Source organism: Diabrotica virgifera, chromosome 7 (assembly GCF_917563875.1).
Source record: "Diabrotica virgifera virgifera chromosome 7, PGI_DIABVI_V3a".
Classification (NCBI taxonomy): Eukaryota; Metazoa; Arthropoda; class Insecta; order Coleoptera; family Chrysomelidae; genus Diabrotica; species Diabrotica virgifera.
This window is the reverse complement of record NC_065449.1, coordinates 14341855-14362405: the sequence shown is the minus strand read 5'-3', so window position 1 is coordinate 14362405 and position 20551 is coordinate 14341855. Positions and strand designations below refer to the sequence as shown.

The window sequence follows — 20551 nt, the reverse complement described above, 5'->3', positions numbered from 1 at the left end:
AGATAAAATAAATGAAGGAGTGAAATTGGCGAAAACTTGTAATTTTATTTGACCACTCCAAGAATGGTCTGGTCTGGTATATAAAAAGGGACAAAAAATCAAGAGCGTTAAAATGAAGTGAATATTCATCAGATGGCAATTTCCCTAAATTTGCAAGAAAAGCACTCTCGAAGGGGATTAATGGATTGAATTGGTTAATTAATTAATTAAAACTAGCTCATCTACTTCTCTTGTTCGAAATTTAAACCCTTTCGAATATTTCCAACTGTCTTCTGATATATCCTGCGCTACTAGTACGCCGCCATTCTGATCGTTGAAGTATACTCAATTAACATGAGAGTGTGATATATTTTTAACTATTTTTTATGGCTATTTATTTGGTGTATTTAATATGATTTATTATGTGAAACCTTGTGAACCATGTGAATCATTTACTATGAGTAAAACATTGTCTGTTTATATATATTGTTAATAAACATATTAAATTTATAAAATAATTGAGAATATTATCAAGATTTCTGTTACATAAAATATATGTAACAAGAAATGAAACAGAAACTATAATAGGAAGAATAAAAAATGATAACTAACAACGTTTTCACAAGAAATGGAGTATGAATTTTAAGGCCTACAGAAGTAAATATGGCGATTTATCAGAAACCAATGAACAGGAGTGAAAAAAGTAATAGACCCGAAACACAGAAAAGGAAGAACTAAAAATATTAGAATATTGAATAAGTTGCATATATGAGTCCATATTAAATAAAGTAAAGAAACACAGACTTACTCACAATAATTTAATAATACTTTGACGACCGGTTTCGATCTCTACACTATTCAGATCATCTTCAGGTCGGCGTTACAAGTAGTTAAATGCTACAATTAAAGAAAGCAAGAGTTAGAACATTGTCTGGTTGTACAAATGCTAATAGAAAGCCAAAATTTGAAAAGTATGCAACTGTTGACATTTCAGAACAACAAACTGATACATACATATGCACACATATGAGAAACAGATACTCATAAGCATGCATATACACATGCATGCGGTTTATGACTAATTGTTGAACGAGTTAAATTTTAAATCATTAAAAAATTAAAAATGAATAACCATTTACAATTTCGTTGCAAAACGAAAATACAGCCGAACCATATTCTAGTCCAAACAGAGAGTGCTGCAAGCACCTCTACCGGTTTCGAAACTTATTAGTCTCTCATCAGGAGGCCATATGCTGCTCTCCCTGATCCAACCAAAACAAACCCCAGCGTGCAGCCCCGGATTGCAACGAACGAAATGGCATAGATGCCCTAGCCTATTAAAAAATTATTAAAAAATCCTATTAAAAATTTTCATCAAAAATTAAAATGCTCTTAAAATTCAAAAAATAAATAATAATATAATTTTTCTACAACCGTGTTAAAAATGCAATTTTTAGCCCTCCATACGAGCGTTAAAAATGCTACTTTAAGGCACTAGTGCTTTAAAAATTTTATGGCACTGCAATTCTTATTGATCGTATAGGCAATTTTGATGTAATGTCAAAAAAATATAAAAATGGAATGTCAGTCAAGTTCAAGTAAAATTTTTGTAGATATTGTCCTGTAATTACGTTTGTAGAAAAAATATTGTATGATATGCGTGTTAAAAAGTACAATTTTAAGGCACTCATGTGAATTGCAGAACTCTGCAAACTTTCACATGCGTGCCTTAAACGTGTACTTTTAACACTTATATCATAAATAACTATTTGATCTACTTACATGCCGTTACAAGGGATGCGTTGCAAGTTTATCGATAATATGTTTAAACGTCCAACTTATGCTAATGGGATAGCTAGGTGAGGGACAGGGCAAACGAACATGCTTCGTAGGTCAAAACATAGTGAATTTGAATGGATCCTGAAGGAAGATGTGTGCTGAGAAACAGAGAATGTTGTATTAGTAATGAGAAAGACAACGTTCGAGTGGGAATGTTATTAATGGAGCTAAGTACGAAATAGCTTTATTGTAGACACTTGTACTAATGTGAAGGTCTTTGCTCGTAGATGTTTTGAGATATGGACAGAGGTCAAAGTAAGGAAAATGACAAATAGGATAAAAATTTCAAGTATTTATTGTTCCCAATCAAGGGACTTAGTCCTGTCGCCAGGGGGGGTACAAAGGCCTCCTTAATTCAGATGGACTTACCCAAGTTTTTTTTATATATTTTGACCCGCAGAATACGAATTTTTTGGGTAACAGTTGATCCGGATGTCGATAAGATTGTTATAGACAAATAACTTGAGGAATTACATAACAGCGATTTCTCGCAAAACAAAACATCTTTTTAGATTTTTTGGGTCATTTTAAGCAAAAATATTCCTACAAATTTTTTCGTAGAATGCATAGTTTTCGAGATAACCACGGTTGAACTTTCAAAAAATCGAAAAATTGTAATTTTTGAACCCTAATAACTTTTGATTAAAAAATAAAGTAGCAATTCTGCTTACCGCATTTGAAAGTTTAAGTCAAATTATATCGGTTTTGATTATTTGCATTGCTAAAAATTTATTATTTTATTGTTAAACAAAGCTATAAACACCTAGTATGTGAGCGATGTTTTCTATGATTTCTCATTTAAAATCGAACGAGTAGGTAGAGTAGCTACAAGTGCAAGCGAGGCAATTTCTACGTAGCATGCGTTAAAACGTATCGATACATCAGTATCAGACTGCACCAACTCAAAATTTTTCAATATTGAGATAAGTATGAGGAAATGGTTAAATTATGTTTATTTATCAAAAATGAATAACCATTTTCAATTTCGTTGCAAAACGAAAATACAGCCGAACCATATTCCAGTCCAATCAGAGAGTGCTGCAAGCACCTCTACCGGTTTCGAAACTTATTAGTCTCTCATCAGGAGGCACATATGCTGCTCTCCCCGATCCAACCAAAACAAACCCCAGCGTGCAGTCCCGAATTGCAACGAACGAAATGGCATAGATGCCCTAGCGGCAACTGCTAGCAAAAGACTAAGTTTTCACTCTAATGGCATATAACATATCCCACCAGAATGAAAACAATGGGAACCTTCTCTGGTTACACCTCCGAGGCTTCTACAATTTGCAAGCCATACGGATGCTGAGACTAAGGAAGATGAGGGAATTCTACAATTTACAATTCACGTCACATCTGCTCAGCGCGGTAAAGTTCCAACGAGACTGGTTCCCTTCATACTCCACACAGAGTAAATGTAAATCAAAAATGAATAACCATTTTCAATTTCGTTGCAAAACGAAAATACAGCCGAACCATATTCCAGTCCAATCAGAGAGTGCTGCAAGCACCTCTACCGGTTTCGAAACTTATTAGTCTCTCATCAGGAGGCACATATGCTGCTCTCCCCGATCCAACCAAAACAAACCCCAGCGTGCAGTCCCGAATTGCAACGAACGAAATGGCATAGATGCCCTAGCGGCAACTGCTAGCAAAAGACTAAGTTTTCACTCTAATGGCATATAACATATCCCACCAGAATGAAAACAATGGGAACCTTCTCTGGTTACACCTCCGAGGCTTCTACAATTTGCAAGCCATACGGATGCTGAGACTAAGGAAGATGAGGGAATTCTACAATTTACAATTCACGTCACATCTGCTCAGCGCGGTAAAGTTCCAACGAGACTGGTTCCCTTCATACTCCACACAGAGTAAATGTAAATCAAAAATGAATAACCATTTTCAATTTCGTTGCAAAACGAAAATACAGCCGAACCATATTCCAGTCCAATCAGAGAGTGCTGCAAGCACCTCTACCGGTTTCGAAACTTATTAGTCTCTCATCAGGAGGCACATATGCTGCTCTCCCCGATCCAACCAAAACAAACCCCAGCGTGCAGTCCCGAATTGCAACGAACGAAATGGCATAGATGCCCTAGCGGCAACTGCTAGCAAAAGACTAAGTTTTCACTCTAATGGCATATAACATATCCCACCAGAATGAAAACAATGGGAACCTTCTCTGGTTACACCTCCGAGGCTTCTACAATTTGCAAGCCATACGGATGCTGAGACTAAGGAAGATGAGGGAATTCTACAATTTACAATTCACGTCACATCTGCTCAGCGCGGTAAAGTTCCAACGAGACTGGTTCCCTTCATACTCCACACAGAGTAAATGTAAATCAAAAATGAATAACCATTTTCAATTTCGTTGCAAAACGAAAATACAGCCGAACCATATTCCAGTCCAATCAGAGAGTGCTGCAAGCACCTCTACCGGTTTCGAAACTTATTAGTCTCTCATCAGGAGGCACATATGCTGCTCTCCCCGATCCAACCAAAACAAACCCCAGCGTGCAGTCCCGAATTGCAACGAACGAAATGGCATAGATGCCCTAGCGGCAACTGCTAGCAAAAGACTAAGTTTTCACTCTAATGGCATATAACATATCCCACCAGAATGAAAACAATGGGAACCTTCTCTGGTTACACCTCCGAGGCTTCTACAATTTGCAAGCCATACGGATGCTGAGACTAAGGAAGATGAGGGAATTCTACAATTTACAATTCACGTCACATCTGCTCAGCGCGGTAAAGTTCCAACGAGACTGGTTCCCTTCATACTCCACACAGAGTAAATGTAAATCAAAAATGAATAACCATTTTCAATTTCTTTTGCTAGCAGTTGCCGCTAGGGCATCTATGCCATTTCGTTCGTTGCAATTCGGGACTGCACGCTGGGGTTTGTTTTGGTTGGATCGGGGAGAGCAGCATATGTGCCTCCTGATGAGAGACTAATAAGTTTCGAAACCGGTAGAGGTGCTTGCAGCACTCTCTGATTGGACTGGAATATGGTTCGGCTGTATTTTCGTTTTGCAACGAAATTGAAAATGGTTATTCATTTTTGATTTACATTTACTCTGTGTGGAGTATGAAGGGAACCAGTCTCGTTGGAACTTTACCGCGCTGAGCAGATGTGACGTGAATTGTAAATTGTAGAATTCCCTCATCTTCCTTAGTCTCAGCATCCGTATGGCTTGCAAATTGTAGAAGCCTCGGAGGTGTAACCAGAGAAGGTTCCCATTGTTTTCATTCTGGTGGGATATGTTATATGCCATTAGAGTGAAAACTTAGTCTTTTGCTAGCAGTTGCCGCTAGGGCATCTATGCCATTTCGTTCGTTGCAATTCGGGACTGCACGCTGGGGTTTGTTTTGGTTGGATCGGGGAGAGCAGCATATGTGCCTCCTGATGAGAGACTAATAAGTTTCGAAACCGGTAGAGGTGCTTGCAGCACTCTCTGATTGGACTGGAATATGGTTCGGCTGTATTTTCGTTTTGCAACGAAATTGAAAATGGTTATTCATTTTTGATTTACATTTACTCTGTGTGGAGTATGAAGGGAACCAGTCTCGTTGGAACTTTACCGCGCTGAGCAGATGTGACGTGAATTGTAAATTGTAGAATTCCCTCATCTTCCTTAGTCTCAGCATCCGTATGGCTTGCAAATTGTAGAAGCCTCGGAGGTGTAACCAGAGAAGGTTCCCATTGTTTTCATTCTGGTGGGATATGTTATATGCCATTAGAGTGAAAACTTAGTCTTTTGCTAGCAGTTGCCGCTAGGGCATCTATGCCATTTCGTTCGTTGCAATTCGGGACTGCACGCTGGGGTTTGTTTTGGTTGGATCGGGGAGAGCAGCATATGTGCCTCCTGATGAGAGACTAATAAGTTTCGAAACCGGTAGAGGTGCTTGCAGCACTCTCTGATTGGACTGGAATATGGTTCGGCTGTATTTTCGTTTTGCAACGAAATTGAAAATGGTTATTCATTTTTGATTTACATTTACTCTGTGTGGAGTATGAAGGGAACCAGTCTCGTTGGAACTTTACCGCGCTGAGCAGATGTGACGTGAATTGTAAATTGTAGAATTCCCTCATCTTCCTTAGTCTCAGCATCCGTATGGCTTGCAAATTGTAGAAGCCTCGGAGGTGTAACCAGAGAAGGTTCCCATTGTTTTCATTCTGGTGGGATATGTTATATGCCATTAGAGTGAAAACTTAGTCTTTTGCTAGCAGTTGCCGCTAGGGCATCTATGCCATTTCGTTCGTTGCAATTCGGGACTGCACGCTGGGGTTTGTTTTGGTTGGATCGGGGAGAGCAGCATATGTGCCTCCTGATGAGAGACTAATAAGTTTCGAAACCGGTAGAGGTGCTTGCAGCACTCTCTGATTGGACTGGAATATGGTTCGGCTGTATTTTCGTTTTGCAACGAAATTGAAAATGGTTATTCATTTTTGATTTACATTTACTCTGTGTGGAGTATGAAGGGAACCAGTCTCGTTGGAACTTTACCGCGCTGAGCAGATGTGACGTGAATTGTAAATTGTAGAATTCCCTCATCTTCCTTAGTCTCAGCATCCGTATGGCTTGCAAATTGTAGAAGCCTCGGAGGTGTAACCAGAGAAGGTTCCCATTGTTTTCATTCTGGTGGGATATGTTATATGCCATTAGAGTGAAAACTTAGTCTTTCGTTTATTTATCAGTTTCAAATTACACCATCTCAAAATTCCAACCCCATTGTAAAAAATTTTGACTTGTCAACATGCAGAATCCATAATTTTTTTACAATGTCCTAGTTTCATACCGCATCACTTTGAGTTAGTGCATAATGAAACTTGATCGGTATAACTGTTGCCAGCTACTAACTCAAAATGGTCTGTGAAAGCTGTTGCACTGACCGTTACTAAATTAAATGTTCGAAACAATTCAGTGATACAGAAAGAGAAAAACTGTTAAGTATCTACTGGAGTCTCGGTGATTTAAATAGGCAGTGAGATTTTATAGTTAACAATGTAATGCCGGTTAAGCCAAAATATCAATATAAGAAAGAAGGGAGTCATAGAAGCGAAAATATAACTAATTACTTTGAGATGAGTAATGAAAAAATTAGAGTATGTAAAGTTTTCTTTATGAATACTTTAAACATTTCGAATAGTATAATAATGAAAAAGCATGCACAACAATTAAAAAAACAGAGCTAGGTTTTGTACAGCATGACAACCGCGGAGGAAAAAAAAATGCTGGGCGACCAAGGGTGCTAGATGATGAAAAAGAATTCGTGATCAAATCTTTTCCAGTAAATGATTCTCATTATTGCGGAGCAAGAAAAATCAAATCTCTAAACTTAGCCATCGTGTACAGACTGTACCAAGCAAAATGTAGAGCAGAACTGAAAATTCCCGTAAAACTCCATTATTGCACCAAGATTTTCAACAGGGAATTTAATATTGCCTTTTTTCAGCCAAAAAAAAACCAGCGTTGTAAAAAGTATTACAGTAAAACCTGTCAATAACGGTCACTAAAAATGACAGGACTCTTGGCCGATATAAAAAAGTGGCCGCTAATACCAGGTTTTATAGTCCATAAATTTTGGTTTGGGGAACTTTGAAACTGGCTGGCTAGTTCAGGTAGCCGGTTTTGACAGGTGGACGTTAACACAGGTTTTACTGTACAACAACTTAAGTATGATGCACATATCAGAGAAAAAAAATTAGATTCGGTTAGAGAAGGAGTTGGATATCAAAAATTCAAAGGAAGATGACAGTGCTCTGTAGTTTGTTGCTTTCATCTCCAACTTTATTATCACTACCAAATGGAGATCGGAGTGATTTTCTTTTTACATGAGACGCCTATCATGTTACAACTTCACTATATTTGATATTTCTCACAAACCTAGCTATAGTTTTTTGTGGCACGAATGTATTGGAAGCAGAGGTGTTAATGAAATAAGTACGTATCTTTGACAGTATCTAAAGAACCATGGGACCTCAATATGAGCACATATTTTATTCCGATAATTGCCTGGGCCAAAACAAAAACAAGTTCATTGCTTGCTTGATTTTATATTGCTGTCAAAACTTAGCAATAAAAAGCCTAACCCACAAATGCTTAGTAGTTGGACATACTCAAAATTGAGGGTGATGCGATGCATGCCCTCATAGAAAAAGAAAAAAAAGATACCTAAAAGGAAACCCGCTCTATATTTTATCGCAAATGGTTTTGATGATAATTAGACTGGCTAAGAAAACTTCCGATAAAAATATCGGAAAAGAAATGAAAGGCAGAATTTACAAAACAGTCATCAGACCAATAATTACATACGCGGCAGAAACACTACCCGACAGTGTCCGACACAGAGAGGACAAAAAGATTGCTCGAAATAGCCGAGATGAAAACCCTTCGAAAAATCGATGGTAAGACTCTATGGGACAGAGCTAGAAGTATATATATACGACGGAGATGCAAGGTGGATAACATTAAAAACTGGGTAAGAAACATAAGAATAGAATGGAATGACCACATAAACCGAATGACAACAAATATAGTAGTCAGGACAGCGAGAGACGGTTTCCCAATAGGAAGACGATCAGTGGGAAGACCACGAAAACGATGGAAAACGACATCTTACTAGAGGCACATTGAAAAAACAGACAGAGTCATATCTATACAAAAAGAAGAAAAAGAGAAGAATAAAACTGGACGGCCTGGTACGCTACAGAAGAAATTGCCGAAGTGTATAAAGTAAAAATTTACAAAAAATTGGGAACATTTTTATACAAATGAAGCCGGAGACCAAATAAAATGGAGATAAATACAAATTCTAAGAGTTGAGAAAAACCAGCCAAACAAAATAATGTAACAGAAGTCTTATTTTGACGAAAATTATAATGTCATAAATATTTGATAAAACAGAAAGAGCATGGCTTATGAAGAACCATCTCTCACCTTCTCCAATAAACCTCATGGAGTGCCACCACTTAAAAAATGTTATTTGTTGTCGCTCTGCTCCTCGGGTTGAATACCCAGAATCCACTGTGAGTTTTTTCAGAACTTACCAACTTCTGCCGCTACTGAAGAAAGTGACAATTCAGAATTATTTTGATTTTATTATATTTTTTCATAACAAGGAACAATAATAATGTTATAAGAAAAAAATACTTAAATAATTTTATTTGATTTCCATACAAATACCCTATACAAAATGCACTAACTGTTAAAAAATGATGTGTCAAGAGTTTCATAGTGCACCAACTCAAAAAAAAATCTGAATTCTTTAAAAAAAAATTAATCAAAAATTATCATCAAAAAGAACCATAAAATAAGCATCTATTTCCCAAATTTTGTTCCATTTGAAAAACAAATGGACCATTTACAACAGATTAAAAATATTTGCTCCCAGAAAAAATAAGTTAAAGCTGATTTGTGAAGAACTATGTTTTTTGACTTGGTGCACTCTGATACTGATGTATCGGTATGTATTAGGCACGGGAAACACTATGTGCTTATAGATTAGTTTAACAATAAAAAAATAAATTTTTAGCAATGCAAATAATCAAAACCGATATAATTTGACTTAAACCTTCAAATGCGGTAAGCAGAATTGCTACTTTATTTTTTAATCAAAAGTTATTCGGGTTTATAAATTGCAATTTTTCGATTTTTTGAAAGTTCAACCGCGGTTATCTCGAAAACTATGCATTCTACGAAAAAACTTGTAGGAATATTTTTTGCTTAAAATGACCCAAAAAATACAAAAAGATGTTTTGTTTTGCGAGAAATCGCTGTTATGTAATTCCTCAAGTTCTTTGTCTATAACAAACTTATCGACATCCGGATCAACTGTTACCAAAAAAATTCGTATTCTACGGGTCAAAATATATAAAAGAAAAACTTGGGTAAGTCCATCTGAATTAAGGAGGCCGTTGTACCCCCCCTGGCGACAGGACTAACTAAGGTATATCATATATTTAATATCATTGTAGGTGCCTGACACTTTGAAATCTATGAAATGTAGAGGATTATAAGAACACTAATTAGATAAAAAGATAGATCAAAAAAAATTGTCAAAATAATATTGGTTGAAAAACTGTAAAAATTAAAGGTGATCTGAAAAGGAAGGGGTTTCGTTTGAGCTATTGTTGCAGCTATTTGAACGTTGTCTTTCTCATTACTAATACAACATTCTCTGTTTCTCAACACACATCTTCCTTCAGGATCCATTCAAATTCACTATGTTTTGACCTACGAAGCATGTTCGTTTGCCCTGTCCCTCACCTAGCTATCCTATTAGCATAAGTTGGACGTTTAAACATGTTATCGATGAACTTGCAACGCATCCCTTGTAACGGCATGTAAGTGGATCAAAATGATATTATTATTTAATTTTTGAATTTTGAGAGCATTTTAATTTTTGATGAAAATTTTTAAGAGGATTTTTTAATAATTTTTTAATGATTTAAAATTTAACTCGTTCAACAAATAGTCATAAACTGCATGCATCCATGTGCGTATGCATGCTTATGAGTATCTGTTTCTCATATGTGTGAATTTATGTATGTATCAGTTTGCTGTTCTGAAATGTCAACAGTTGCATACTTTTCAAATTTTGTCTTTCTATTAGCATTTGTACAACCTGACAATGTTCTAGCTCTGGCTTTCTTTAATTGTAGCATTAATTACTTGTAACGCCGACCTGAAGATGATCTGAATAGTGTAGAGATCGAAACCGGTGTGGTCGAAGTCTGTGTTTCTTTACTTCATTTAAAAATATTAGGGTTAACTACAAAAACGAAGACATTAATATAAACATTAAGAAAGTGCAATTAAAAAGCAGAAATACAAAATCTGCAGCTTAAAACGGGACTAAATGAACTAAAAAGTCTTGAAAAGCAGTAATGGCGGAACTAGTAACAGCAGTAATTAACAAAATTATAAAACATAATAAAATGCCGGAAAAATGGAGAACTGTCGAACTAATTCTGCTATTCAATAATGGCGATAAAAAGCATTACAATTGAAAAGGTACAGAAATTCCCAGACAAAACCAGAGACCTAGTAGAAGAAGAAAAGCTAATTGGTAAAACATATTTGTTTTCATCGTGTATCTGATGTCTAAAGATTTACCATTTAAAAAAGTTACAACGTTTCTAGGATACGTCCTTTTTTGTATCCAATTTTGTACGTTTCTCGTGGTTATATTATTTATTTTATATTTTGTTTATATACTTAAAATAACATAATCAATTTCTCAATGAAACTTATGCAACTGTCCAAACCCGTTTTTTTATTAGATATTTTATTCTGACAATTTATTACCAAAAACATTTTTATTTGAGCCTTTATCTGGATTATATTTAGGCATGTAAATAATTATATTATTACACATATTAAACCTATAAAATGTATAGCCTCGCTTGTCCATCCAAATTGACATTTCCATTTCTGCCCATAGTGATTTTCTGCCAGTAGCAGGAATATATCAGCAGGAACATACCATCAACCCTTTTCCGGATTAATAAACAAAATTAAAATTACATTGGTGCGAAACAATCAGGCATGTAAAATAATTACGACATGGGGGGAGGACAACATAACTGTACAGCAGGAAAACACTCCTGCCAGAAATGTAATTATTTCCTGCGAGTATATATTAATTAATGTCTGTAGCAGTTGGCGACAGCAGGAGGTGGCAGGAACTAGCAGGACTATCGGGAGAATAGAGCCGAAGTACAGTAGGAATATACTTCGACATGTGGACACTTTCCTGCTGACATGTATTAGATTAGGGTGAGAATCTCAACACTTGCAGGAACGGAAAGGTTTTACTGCTTTTCCTGTGAGTGTCGTCAACACTTAGAGTTTGGGAGGCCGGTGTTAAAGCTTAAAATTAGAGCTTTTTGCAACTTTTTCGGTTCAGTGTAGGATCGCTTTATTTACGACAGCTAAGATTTCGTTCTAATCCAAATAATAAATATAAAATATGTTTATATAAAAAAGAATATTTCATATTAGGTAAGGGTAATTTTTCTCGGGCCCTTGGAATAATCCATGAAGATATCTAGTACTTAAGTTTTATTTAATATAAAATGATAAATAATATATTTTTAGCTATTTTCTGCAAATAATTTTTTGTTATTTTTTTAGTTTTGAACAATGAAGTGCAAAAAAGTAGAGTCACACAAAAAAATTATAATTTAATGAGACCATATTATATGTACTCACTTATTTCTATACTAAGGCTCGCTAGTGATATAGTCATTAGGATAAATAACGTCAGAAAATATATATAAATAGGAAATGTGCAGTTCAAGTGGCAGTAGTAATTAAGGGCATAAGCACAAAATTTCTCGCACTATGTTGTAAATGCATTCATTTTTTTTTCTTATCCTAAGAAAACTAATAAATATTTTTAAAAAATTTAAATGCAGAATAAAAGATTACATTATTACCGAGGGCCGAAAGTCCCTTAGAATAACCAAAAGTTTCTTTTGAATGAGATATTTGAAATTAAAAATCACAATAAAGTTTTTCTTTTTTGCACTACTGTAACTTATTAAAATAAACATTGTAGAAGTTTTCAGGGATTTTCGGCCCTTGGTAATAATGCAGTGTTTCATTCTGCGTTTAAATTTTTCAAAATACTTATTAGTTTTCTCAGGATTCGAAAACAACTAATGCGCGAACATTGGCGCGAAATTTTGCGCATATGCCCTTAAGTTTTTAAATAGTTTCGTCATTGAGTTCGAGTTGTTAACAAGTATTGTAATGTGGTATGCTTTTTCAATAAAAATGATTAAACAGAAGTGTAACAGTGTAACATTGTAAATTGGTGATCTTTTTTAGTTATAGTTATTTAGACCAGTAAGGATATCTGCGAAAAAACGTCTATTTTTGGATGTGAAAGGCGGCATTCGGATTTTTGCAGATAAAGTTAGGTGACACCTTCAGTAATAATAATTGACTTATGCTCCTTCTCAAATATGCCCGGAACATAAAAATTCAAATATTTAAAAATTTCGATAAACCTCGATTTTTTTCTGCTTTCTTTGCTTATAACTTTAAAACGATTCATTTTGGAACAAAGTTGTAGAGAAATAAAATAAAGATAATTGAATTTTGTATGATATACGACTGGTAAAAAATGTCTTAAGTTATTACCTTTTCTGCAATATAGCAATAAATACAAAATAAAGGGGCCAAATAAGTCTGTTGTTATTCAATATTTTTTAACCACTTTGGTGTCACCTAGAACCTTAGTAATTCACTTAACAAATTATTTGTAACATACTTAAATCGTGTACCAAATTTCATTAAAATCGACTTAATAAATTTTGCATAATAAATTTGCAATTTAAATGTTTTTAAAAAAGTTCAAATTTTTTAAAATTTTCCTGAACAAAAAGTAGACCATTTAGAAGTTGGCTAATTTTTTTAAATATAAAGAGGTGCTCTTTTACAAAATTAAAATCGAATTTAAATTAAAATTGCATTTAAATTTATAAACAATTTTTTGGCTTATAAACAAATAGCTTTTTTTAATAATAAAAAAATTAATTTTTAGCAATGCAAATAATTAAAACCGGTATAATTTGACTTAAACTTTCAAATGCTGTCAGCAGAATTGCTATTTTATTTTTTAATCAAACGTTATTCGCGTTCAAAAATAGCAATTTCTCGATTTTTGGAAAGTTCCACCGCGTTTATCTCGAAAACTATGCATCCTACGAAAAAACTTGTAGGAACATTTTTTGCTTAGAATTACGCAAGAAATACAAAAAATGTTTTATTTTGCAAAAAATCGATGTTATGTAATTCCTTAAGTTCTTTGTTTATAACAATTTTATCGACATCCGGATCAACTGTTACCCAAAAAATTCGTGTTCTACTGGTCAAAATACATCAAAAAACTTGGGTAAGTCCATCTAAATAAAGGAGCCCGTAGCACCTCCTCCTGGCCACAGCACTAATTTGTTTATAAGCCAAAATATTGTTTATAACTTTAAAACATTGCTGAGGCTGCTTAATTAATCCGATTTAATTCTGTAAAGTGCATTGGATAGGTGGAGTACTTCTTTATATGTAAAAAAATTGACAAATCTTTGTATGTTCTAGTTTTTGTTGTGGAATATTTTAAAAAATTTAAATTTTTTAAAAAAAGTTTAGACTGCAGAATTATTATGAAAAATCTAGTAAGTCATTTTTAATGAAATTTGGTGTACGGTTTAGCACATTACAAAAATTTTCTAAGCGAATTAGAAGGTTCCAAGTGTAACCTAAGTGATAGAAAATCATTGAATAAGGACAGGCTTGTTTTGCCCCCTTATTTTATATTTATTGCTATTTTGAAGCAAGGGTGATAAATTAAGACATTTTTAACCATCGCATCTGATAGAAAATTTAATTATCTTTGTTTTATTCCTATACGACTTTGTTCTAAAATGAATAGTTTTTAAGTTATAAGCAAAAAAAACTAGAAAAAAACGAAATTTTTTGAAATTTTTAAATATTTTATTTTTTTTATTAATGTTCCGGGCATATCTAAGAAGGAGCATAAATTAATTATTATTAACGAAGTTATCACCTAACTTTATCCGCAAAAATCTGAATGCCACCTCTCACATCCACCTAAAAATAGATCCTTACTGGTCTAATTGGTTAATGCAAGATTTACTGTATTTGATAAAGAAATGGATACGTCCGGACCCCCGCATGGTTGTAAAAATGAAAGAAGAGGAGAGAAGCGTAGACAAGAAGAGAAAGAGGAAATGAGAAGCACAGAGAAGAGAAAGAAGAGGTTGGATCAGATCCGTAGGCAAGAAGAAAAAGAGAGGCGTAGGAAAATAGAGGAAACATCAAAAACAGAACAACAAACAATTTAGAAAACAAAATATTTAGATCAACAATAAAAGGATTTACAATCTAATTGAGAAAGATAAATGGTTGAGTTATTAAAATTCGTACCCACAACTACCTACAACTTCCGTGACTAATATTGTTTCAGTAAATAATGTCGAATCTAAAGAATCATCTTTGATATTTGAAGCAAGAACAATTAGACTAGCAAAATTTTAAAACCACACATGTGGTCAAGCAGCATGAAACATTTTCGATGGTCAAAGCGTTTTCAATTCGAAACTGCAGCTAGAGCAAATCGTTGGACTGAGAAAAAATGGTATAATAGCTTCTTGATAGTATCGCTTCGAGGACAGGCAGCACGCGTCTTGCAACTACTATCTATAACTATCTTATTCAATGTTTAGGGACAAGATATGGCCAACAACATCTAAAGCAGAATATCCAAAGTCAGCTAGAAGTTCGACATCAAAAATATAACGAATTCTTGTAAGGCCTTCGTTATATGTGCCTGCTCAGGCCTAAATATAAATTGCTATACAGGAATTCATAGATGGACTACGGGATGTTGAAATGTAACAAGCTCTCCGAATTCCACAACACAAAACTCTGAATGGAGTATGGAGTACTAATCTCAGCCCAGGGATATGAAGCGGAGAAAAGTATTTCCAGATCTCGCCCAGAATTCGTCACATAGTCCCATTAGAAATAATTATTGTAGACATAGGTCTTTAAGAAATCAATTGTCCACAACTAGCCACAGAAAGGAGAAAGATACTCGGGAATCTGAAGTTGCTCATTTGAAGCAAAAACTAGCGATTAGTAAAAACGAAATAGAAAACTTAAAAGAACAGCTATAAATTTTGCAGAGTGTGTTAAATTAAGAATTACAAGAAATCTAAGATGCTTTAAACAAATATAGTAAAACTATGAAGGCGTTCTGGAATTAGTGGGGGTCTTGTAATCTTTCCAACGGTCTGTTATATCGGAAGTGGGAAAATCCAAAATTTACATTTGAAATATGAAAATGTTGTTAATGTTACTTTAAATATTTACTGACTTTAGTTAGTACACTTATTGACCTGTCATAATTTAATAAAGAAGATAATAAATGATCTTACTCACTTGTTTTCGACCTTGGTTCTCTCGGCCCGTCCACTGTTACTTTGATAGCTTTGTTATACGTAGCGACTTGGGGCGGACTAGAAGATACCATTATTGTTAACGTAAAGCTCTTTCCTGAAAATTAAAAAAACTTTATAAGACTTTACCAATCGTAATGCTCTTATACAGGTGTCCCTGAAAATAACAGGCTCCTTTAAGTTATGGACATAATAAACAGTTTAGAACAAACAAGTTTTATAACAGTTTTTTAAGTTAACCGTTTCCAAAAAAATACATTGTTTTCCATATATGTGAATTTTTATTTTCAGAAAATAAATAATCTGGCAACGTCGTACTCGGTGAAAGAACTGCTGAATAATAACTCGTTTGTGACTTAGGGTATTTAACATAATCCAACCTTACTTATATATTTCCTATTATTTCATGGTGGTTTTGAAATGTACCTAATACCTGCGAAATAAATATATTTCTTTCTAGAACTGGGTAGGACACGTGGCACGGCAAAACAACGAAAGGTGAATGAAAAATATTGTATATTGGAGATCACGTGATGACAGTCGTAGCATATAAGAACACCAAGTAATAGAGGTAGACCACAAAAACGCTGGCTAGACGACATCAAAGCAAAATGGGGAGCAACTGGCACTAAATAGCATAAAACAGAGAAGAATGGAGAACTCATGGGGAGGCATTTGTCCAGGAATGAATGCAAACAGGCTGAAAAAGAAGAAAAACTATTTCTTCTTGGTAGGCTTAGTGCTTTGTTGCCTCGCCTAACAAATTCGCTTTCATTCGATATATATAAAAATATGTATCTAACTATTTTTCTCGTTCTCAGACACACCTAATTGCAGATAATAAAGCAGACTGTTTCGTTTTTCATTGTTATTAAAGAATTTTTAATTTAAAAAAGTATCTTTAATAGCTCGTTCGATGTTTTGATGAATGCAGAGAAAAAAGTTTTTGTTGTGAATAGAGTTGTCCGAGTTTATAGTATGGTGAGTACTTGGGCAAATCAAAGGGTCATATTGTGAACCACGTATGGTTGAAAGAGGGTTAGCCACCGAATCCGTCGCCGTTGGAGCAGTTAGCACTTGGATGTGGAATTCCACCGCCACAGCCACCCCCAAAACGACCGCTAATGCCGGAGCTAGCGGCGGCACGCATTAACCTCCCAGAGGCGGCTGCACAGTGACGGGCACACAACGATTTCGTAAGGTTTAGTTACACATAAATTATATGAATTTTTATACTGATATAAAGAAAAATTTTATTATAAAGCACGTAGCAACAACCTACTAGTACAAGTAATGTGTGTTTTTTAGAAGTATAGACTGGAATAAAACAAACATGTTCTTTTTTTAATTATTATAAAATTCACTTTGATCGATCTTTTGGCATGGCAATTTAAATATGATTTTTGGCATATGCCCTCCACGGTTGGCTATGACGTAGTGTAATCTGGATATCCAAATTTCGCTGACATTTTACAACATTTTTGCTCGTATATCGGCAATAACGCGGCGAATGTTGTCCTCCAAGTGGTCAATCGTTTCAGGCTTATCGGCGTAGACTAGCGACTTCACATATCCCCACAGAATAATATAGTCTAGAGGTGTTAAATCGCACGATATTGGAGGCCAATCCATGGATTCTAAACGTGGAACTATGCAGTTATTAAACGTTTCCTTTAATAAATTAATTGTGGTACGAGCTGTGTGACATATTGCGCCATGTTGTTAAAACCACAATTCCTGCAGATCATGGTAGTTAACTTGGACAATGAAAAAGTCAGTAATCACGGCTCTACAGCCATTGACTACAGCCATTAACGTTCTGGCCAGCATCGTTTTTGAAGAAGTACGGACCAATGATTCCACCAGCCCATAAATCATATCAAACAGTCAGTTTTTCTGGATGTAATGTGTCTCAATATACACTTGAGGATCATCTTAACTCTCAATATCGTAGTTTTGTTTGTTGACGTAGACGTTTAACCAAAAGTGAGCTTCATTGTTAAATAAAATTCGCTTATGAAAATCGGGATCAACGGCGATCTCGTTTTGGGCACATTCACCGAATCTACTCTTTGCTAGGTGATCGTGTAGCTTCAATCCTTAGTTCGATTTTGTGTACACGGAAACCAAGGTCTTTGCGCAAAGTGGATGGACACATATCCTACTGCTCTGAACGATGTCGGATACACTGATACTAATCTTCCTCTATACTACACTCTGCAGCAGCAACAATTTCTTCTGTATGCACTGTACGACGTCTCAGTGGATTCGTGTTATCATTTAGAGTTTTGCTGGGATTTATCAAAATCATAAAATGGAAAATGGACGTAGCCGCGATACATATTTCAAACAGAACCATGATTTTCAGATTAAATTTGCACAATTTGGAAGCGTTGTTTATGCGTCAGTCTATTCATGATGAAAGCAAACTAAAGATAAATCCCTTGACAGCTGATACAATGGATCTATTGAATAAAAAGAAGTATTTGCTTTTACTTACAGGTATTTAAGTATTTACTTAATAGTAATTAAATAAAGTAATTTCTTTAATCCTTTAATCAATTACTATTAAGTAAATACTTAAATACGAGGAAGTAAAAGCAAATATTTCTGTTTATTCAATGGACCCAATGGCCGTCAGTTAAAAAGTGTTGCAAACTTACATTTTTATATTGTTCAAGCAATCTATATAGTGGAATAGGTAAGATTTGTAGCTTTCTTTGGGTTGTTCTACTTTAATATTAGGCCGGCAGCTGGTGTTTTCTGGTAATTAAATATCTAGTTAAAAATATTTATTTATAGTTAGGTAAATACCGTTACAGCAGGACAACGTAGAGGGTCTAAAATCTCTCTATTATTGTATGTGTTAAAATTAGTTTTATCAATTTTTTAATAACATTTAACCTCACAGGGACCTCCTTCTTACCGCATGCTTGCATTAATAACTGATGTAGAATAGCTTTTATAATTAATCTTGTTATTGTTAGAATTACTGATACTAAAAGAACTTTATAAAAACACCGTTAGATCTAAAATTACTTTAGGTATTCAGTTCAAAACTTTTAAAATTCAGCACAAAATGCAAGTATGTCCCCGCTCTTTTTTATTAAAAATACAAAATCTAAAAATATTTTTTTAACCGAGTCTTTTCATTAGTACACTTATGCTTGGAAAATGAATTGCACAACACAACAATTAAAATACTGATACACTTAACTCATTTTCTCCTTCTTCCGTATTTTCTTCGTCACTATCATCGCCCAATTCAATAATAAATTTATTTCCACCATTAATGTGGAAGTGCCCAATCTTCTTATAATATTCTTCCACTTTGATCACTTTGGCGAATCTTTTCTGCCAGTCTACTTTGGTAATATTGGCTACTTCTTTTTTAATTATCTCAATTACCTTTTTGTCAAATTTAGGAAATGTATTTGAACGCCTTATACTTGGTTTTAATTGTCCCCAAATTAACTTAACTCAATAGGATTAAAAACACAAAAGTAGGGGGGAAGTCTCCATATAGTGTGTCCATGCTTTACGGCAATACTCTCTAGAGCGTATAATTTTCTAAATTGCTTCGTGTGTATAACTTCAATAAGTTGTTTTTTGTGTAAAAATCTTCGAAATACAAATCATTTTCCATTAAAAAATTTTGCAGGTCAGCTTTCTTTGAAGATGTATTTGGTATTTTAGTGAGCTGTCGGGAATGATAGGAAGCGTTGTCAATCACTATTACGCTGTTTTTCTCCAAGTTTGGGATCAGCGAGTTTTCAAACCAATCTTCAAAAATGTCAGCTTCCATATTCTTGTGGTAGTCAACGTTACAATCTTCCATTTTCTTCCCACATAATTTTGAAGCATTCGGAACCCATCCCTCACTTCCTCCGCAATGTACAATAATTAGCCGCGAGCCTTTATTTGCAGGCATTTCTGGTATGCACATGCTTGAACCATCTGTTCATCCTTTCTTTACTGTATCGTGGGTATCATACCACGTTTCATCTAAATAATAAGTTCTCCTATTTTCTTGCCTATATTTAGTCATTTCTTCTAGGTACATATTACGTCTGTTGACTATTCTTTGGCTTTCCATAATTGCTTGACGTTTATTTATTTTTTTGAATTTAAAGCCCATTTTTTTTTTATCCAATTTTGAAGAGTTTTCTCACAGCAGTTCATATTTCGACCGGTTGTTTCCAATTTCTTTCTTATTATTTCTATTGTAGGTATTTCATTGCTTTTGTAGCAGTCGTATATTGTGGTTTTCAATAGTTTTACCAATGAAGGATTTAAAGGTCTTGAAAATTTGTAGTCACATCGTTTCTTGCGATGATAGGGTTCATTTTTAACTATTTTATATACAGTAGAAAGTAGAATTTCTGTTAAATCAGAGGTGGCTTGTGCCAATAGTGTTTCATCGAAGCCGAATTTCGTACGTAGATTTTTGTATACATTCAAACATACTTGCTGTGTTTCTGCATTTAAATGCATTCGAATCTTCTTTACGAGCTCTTTTTTTTTAGTAATTACATTCACACTAGCACTGGCAATTTCTACAATATCAGCGTTATCGTACGCGATATTTACATTATCCCACGGGCGCCACATCACTATTCACATTAATTAAATTACAATAATCAACACTTGACACTCTCCAAACGAAATACTAAACCAATATTCAAAATAATTACAGCAAACAAAACACTCGTATCACTTAACACACGTACACTC

At 34.6% G+C, this 20551-nt stretch overlaps 1 protein-coding gene across 1 annotated transcript in view; it reads right to left on the bottom strand.

Annotated features, from left to right (window-relative positions):
* Positions 1 to 20551, bottom strand: part of LOC126888826 (runt-related transcription factor 2) — a 132748-nt gene that overhangs the window by 54436 nt on the left and 57761 nt on the right. The window contains exons 2-3 of the mRNA XM_050657241.1: positions 15797 to 15914; positions 13536 to 13543 (exon numbers count right to left, since the gene is read on the bottom strand). Of these exons, the coding sequence (XP_050513198.1) occupies positions 13536 to 13543; positions 15797 to 15914 (126 nt within the window). The remainder of the gene's footprint in view (positions 1 to 13535; positions 13544 to 15796; positions 15915 to 20551) is intronic.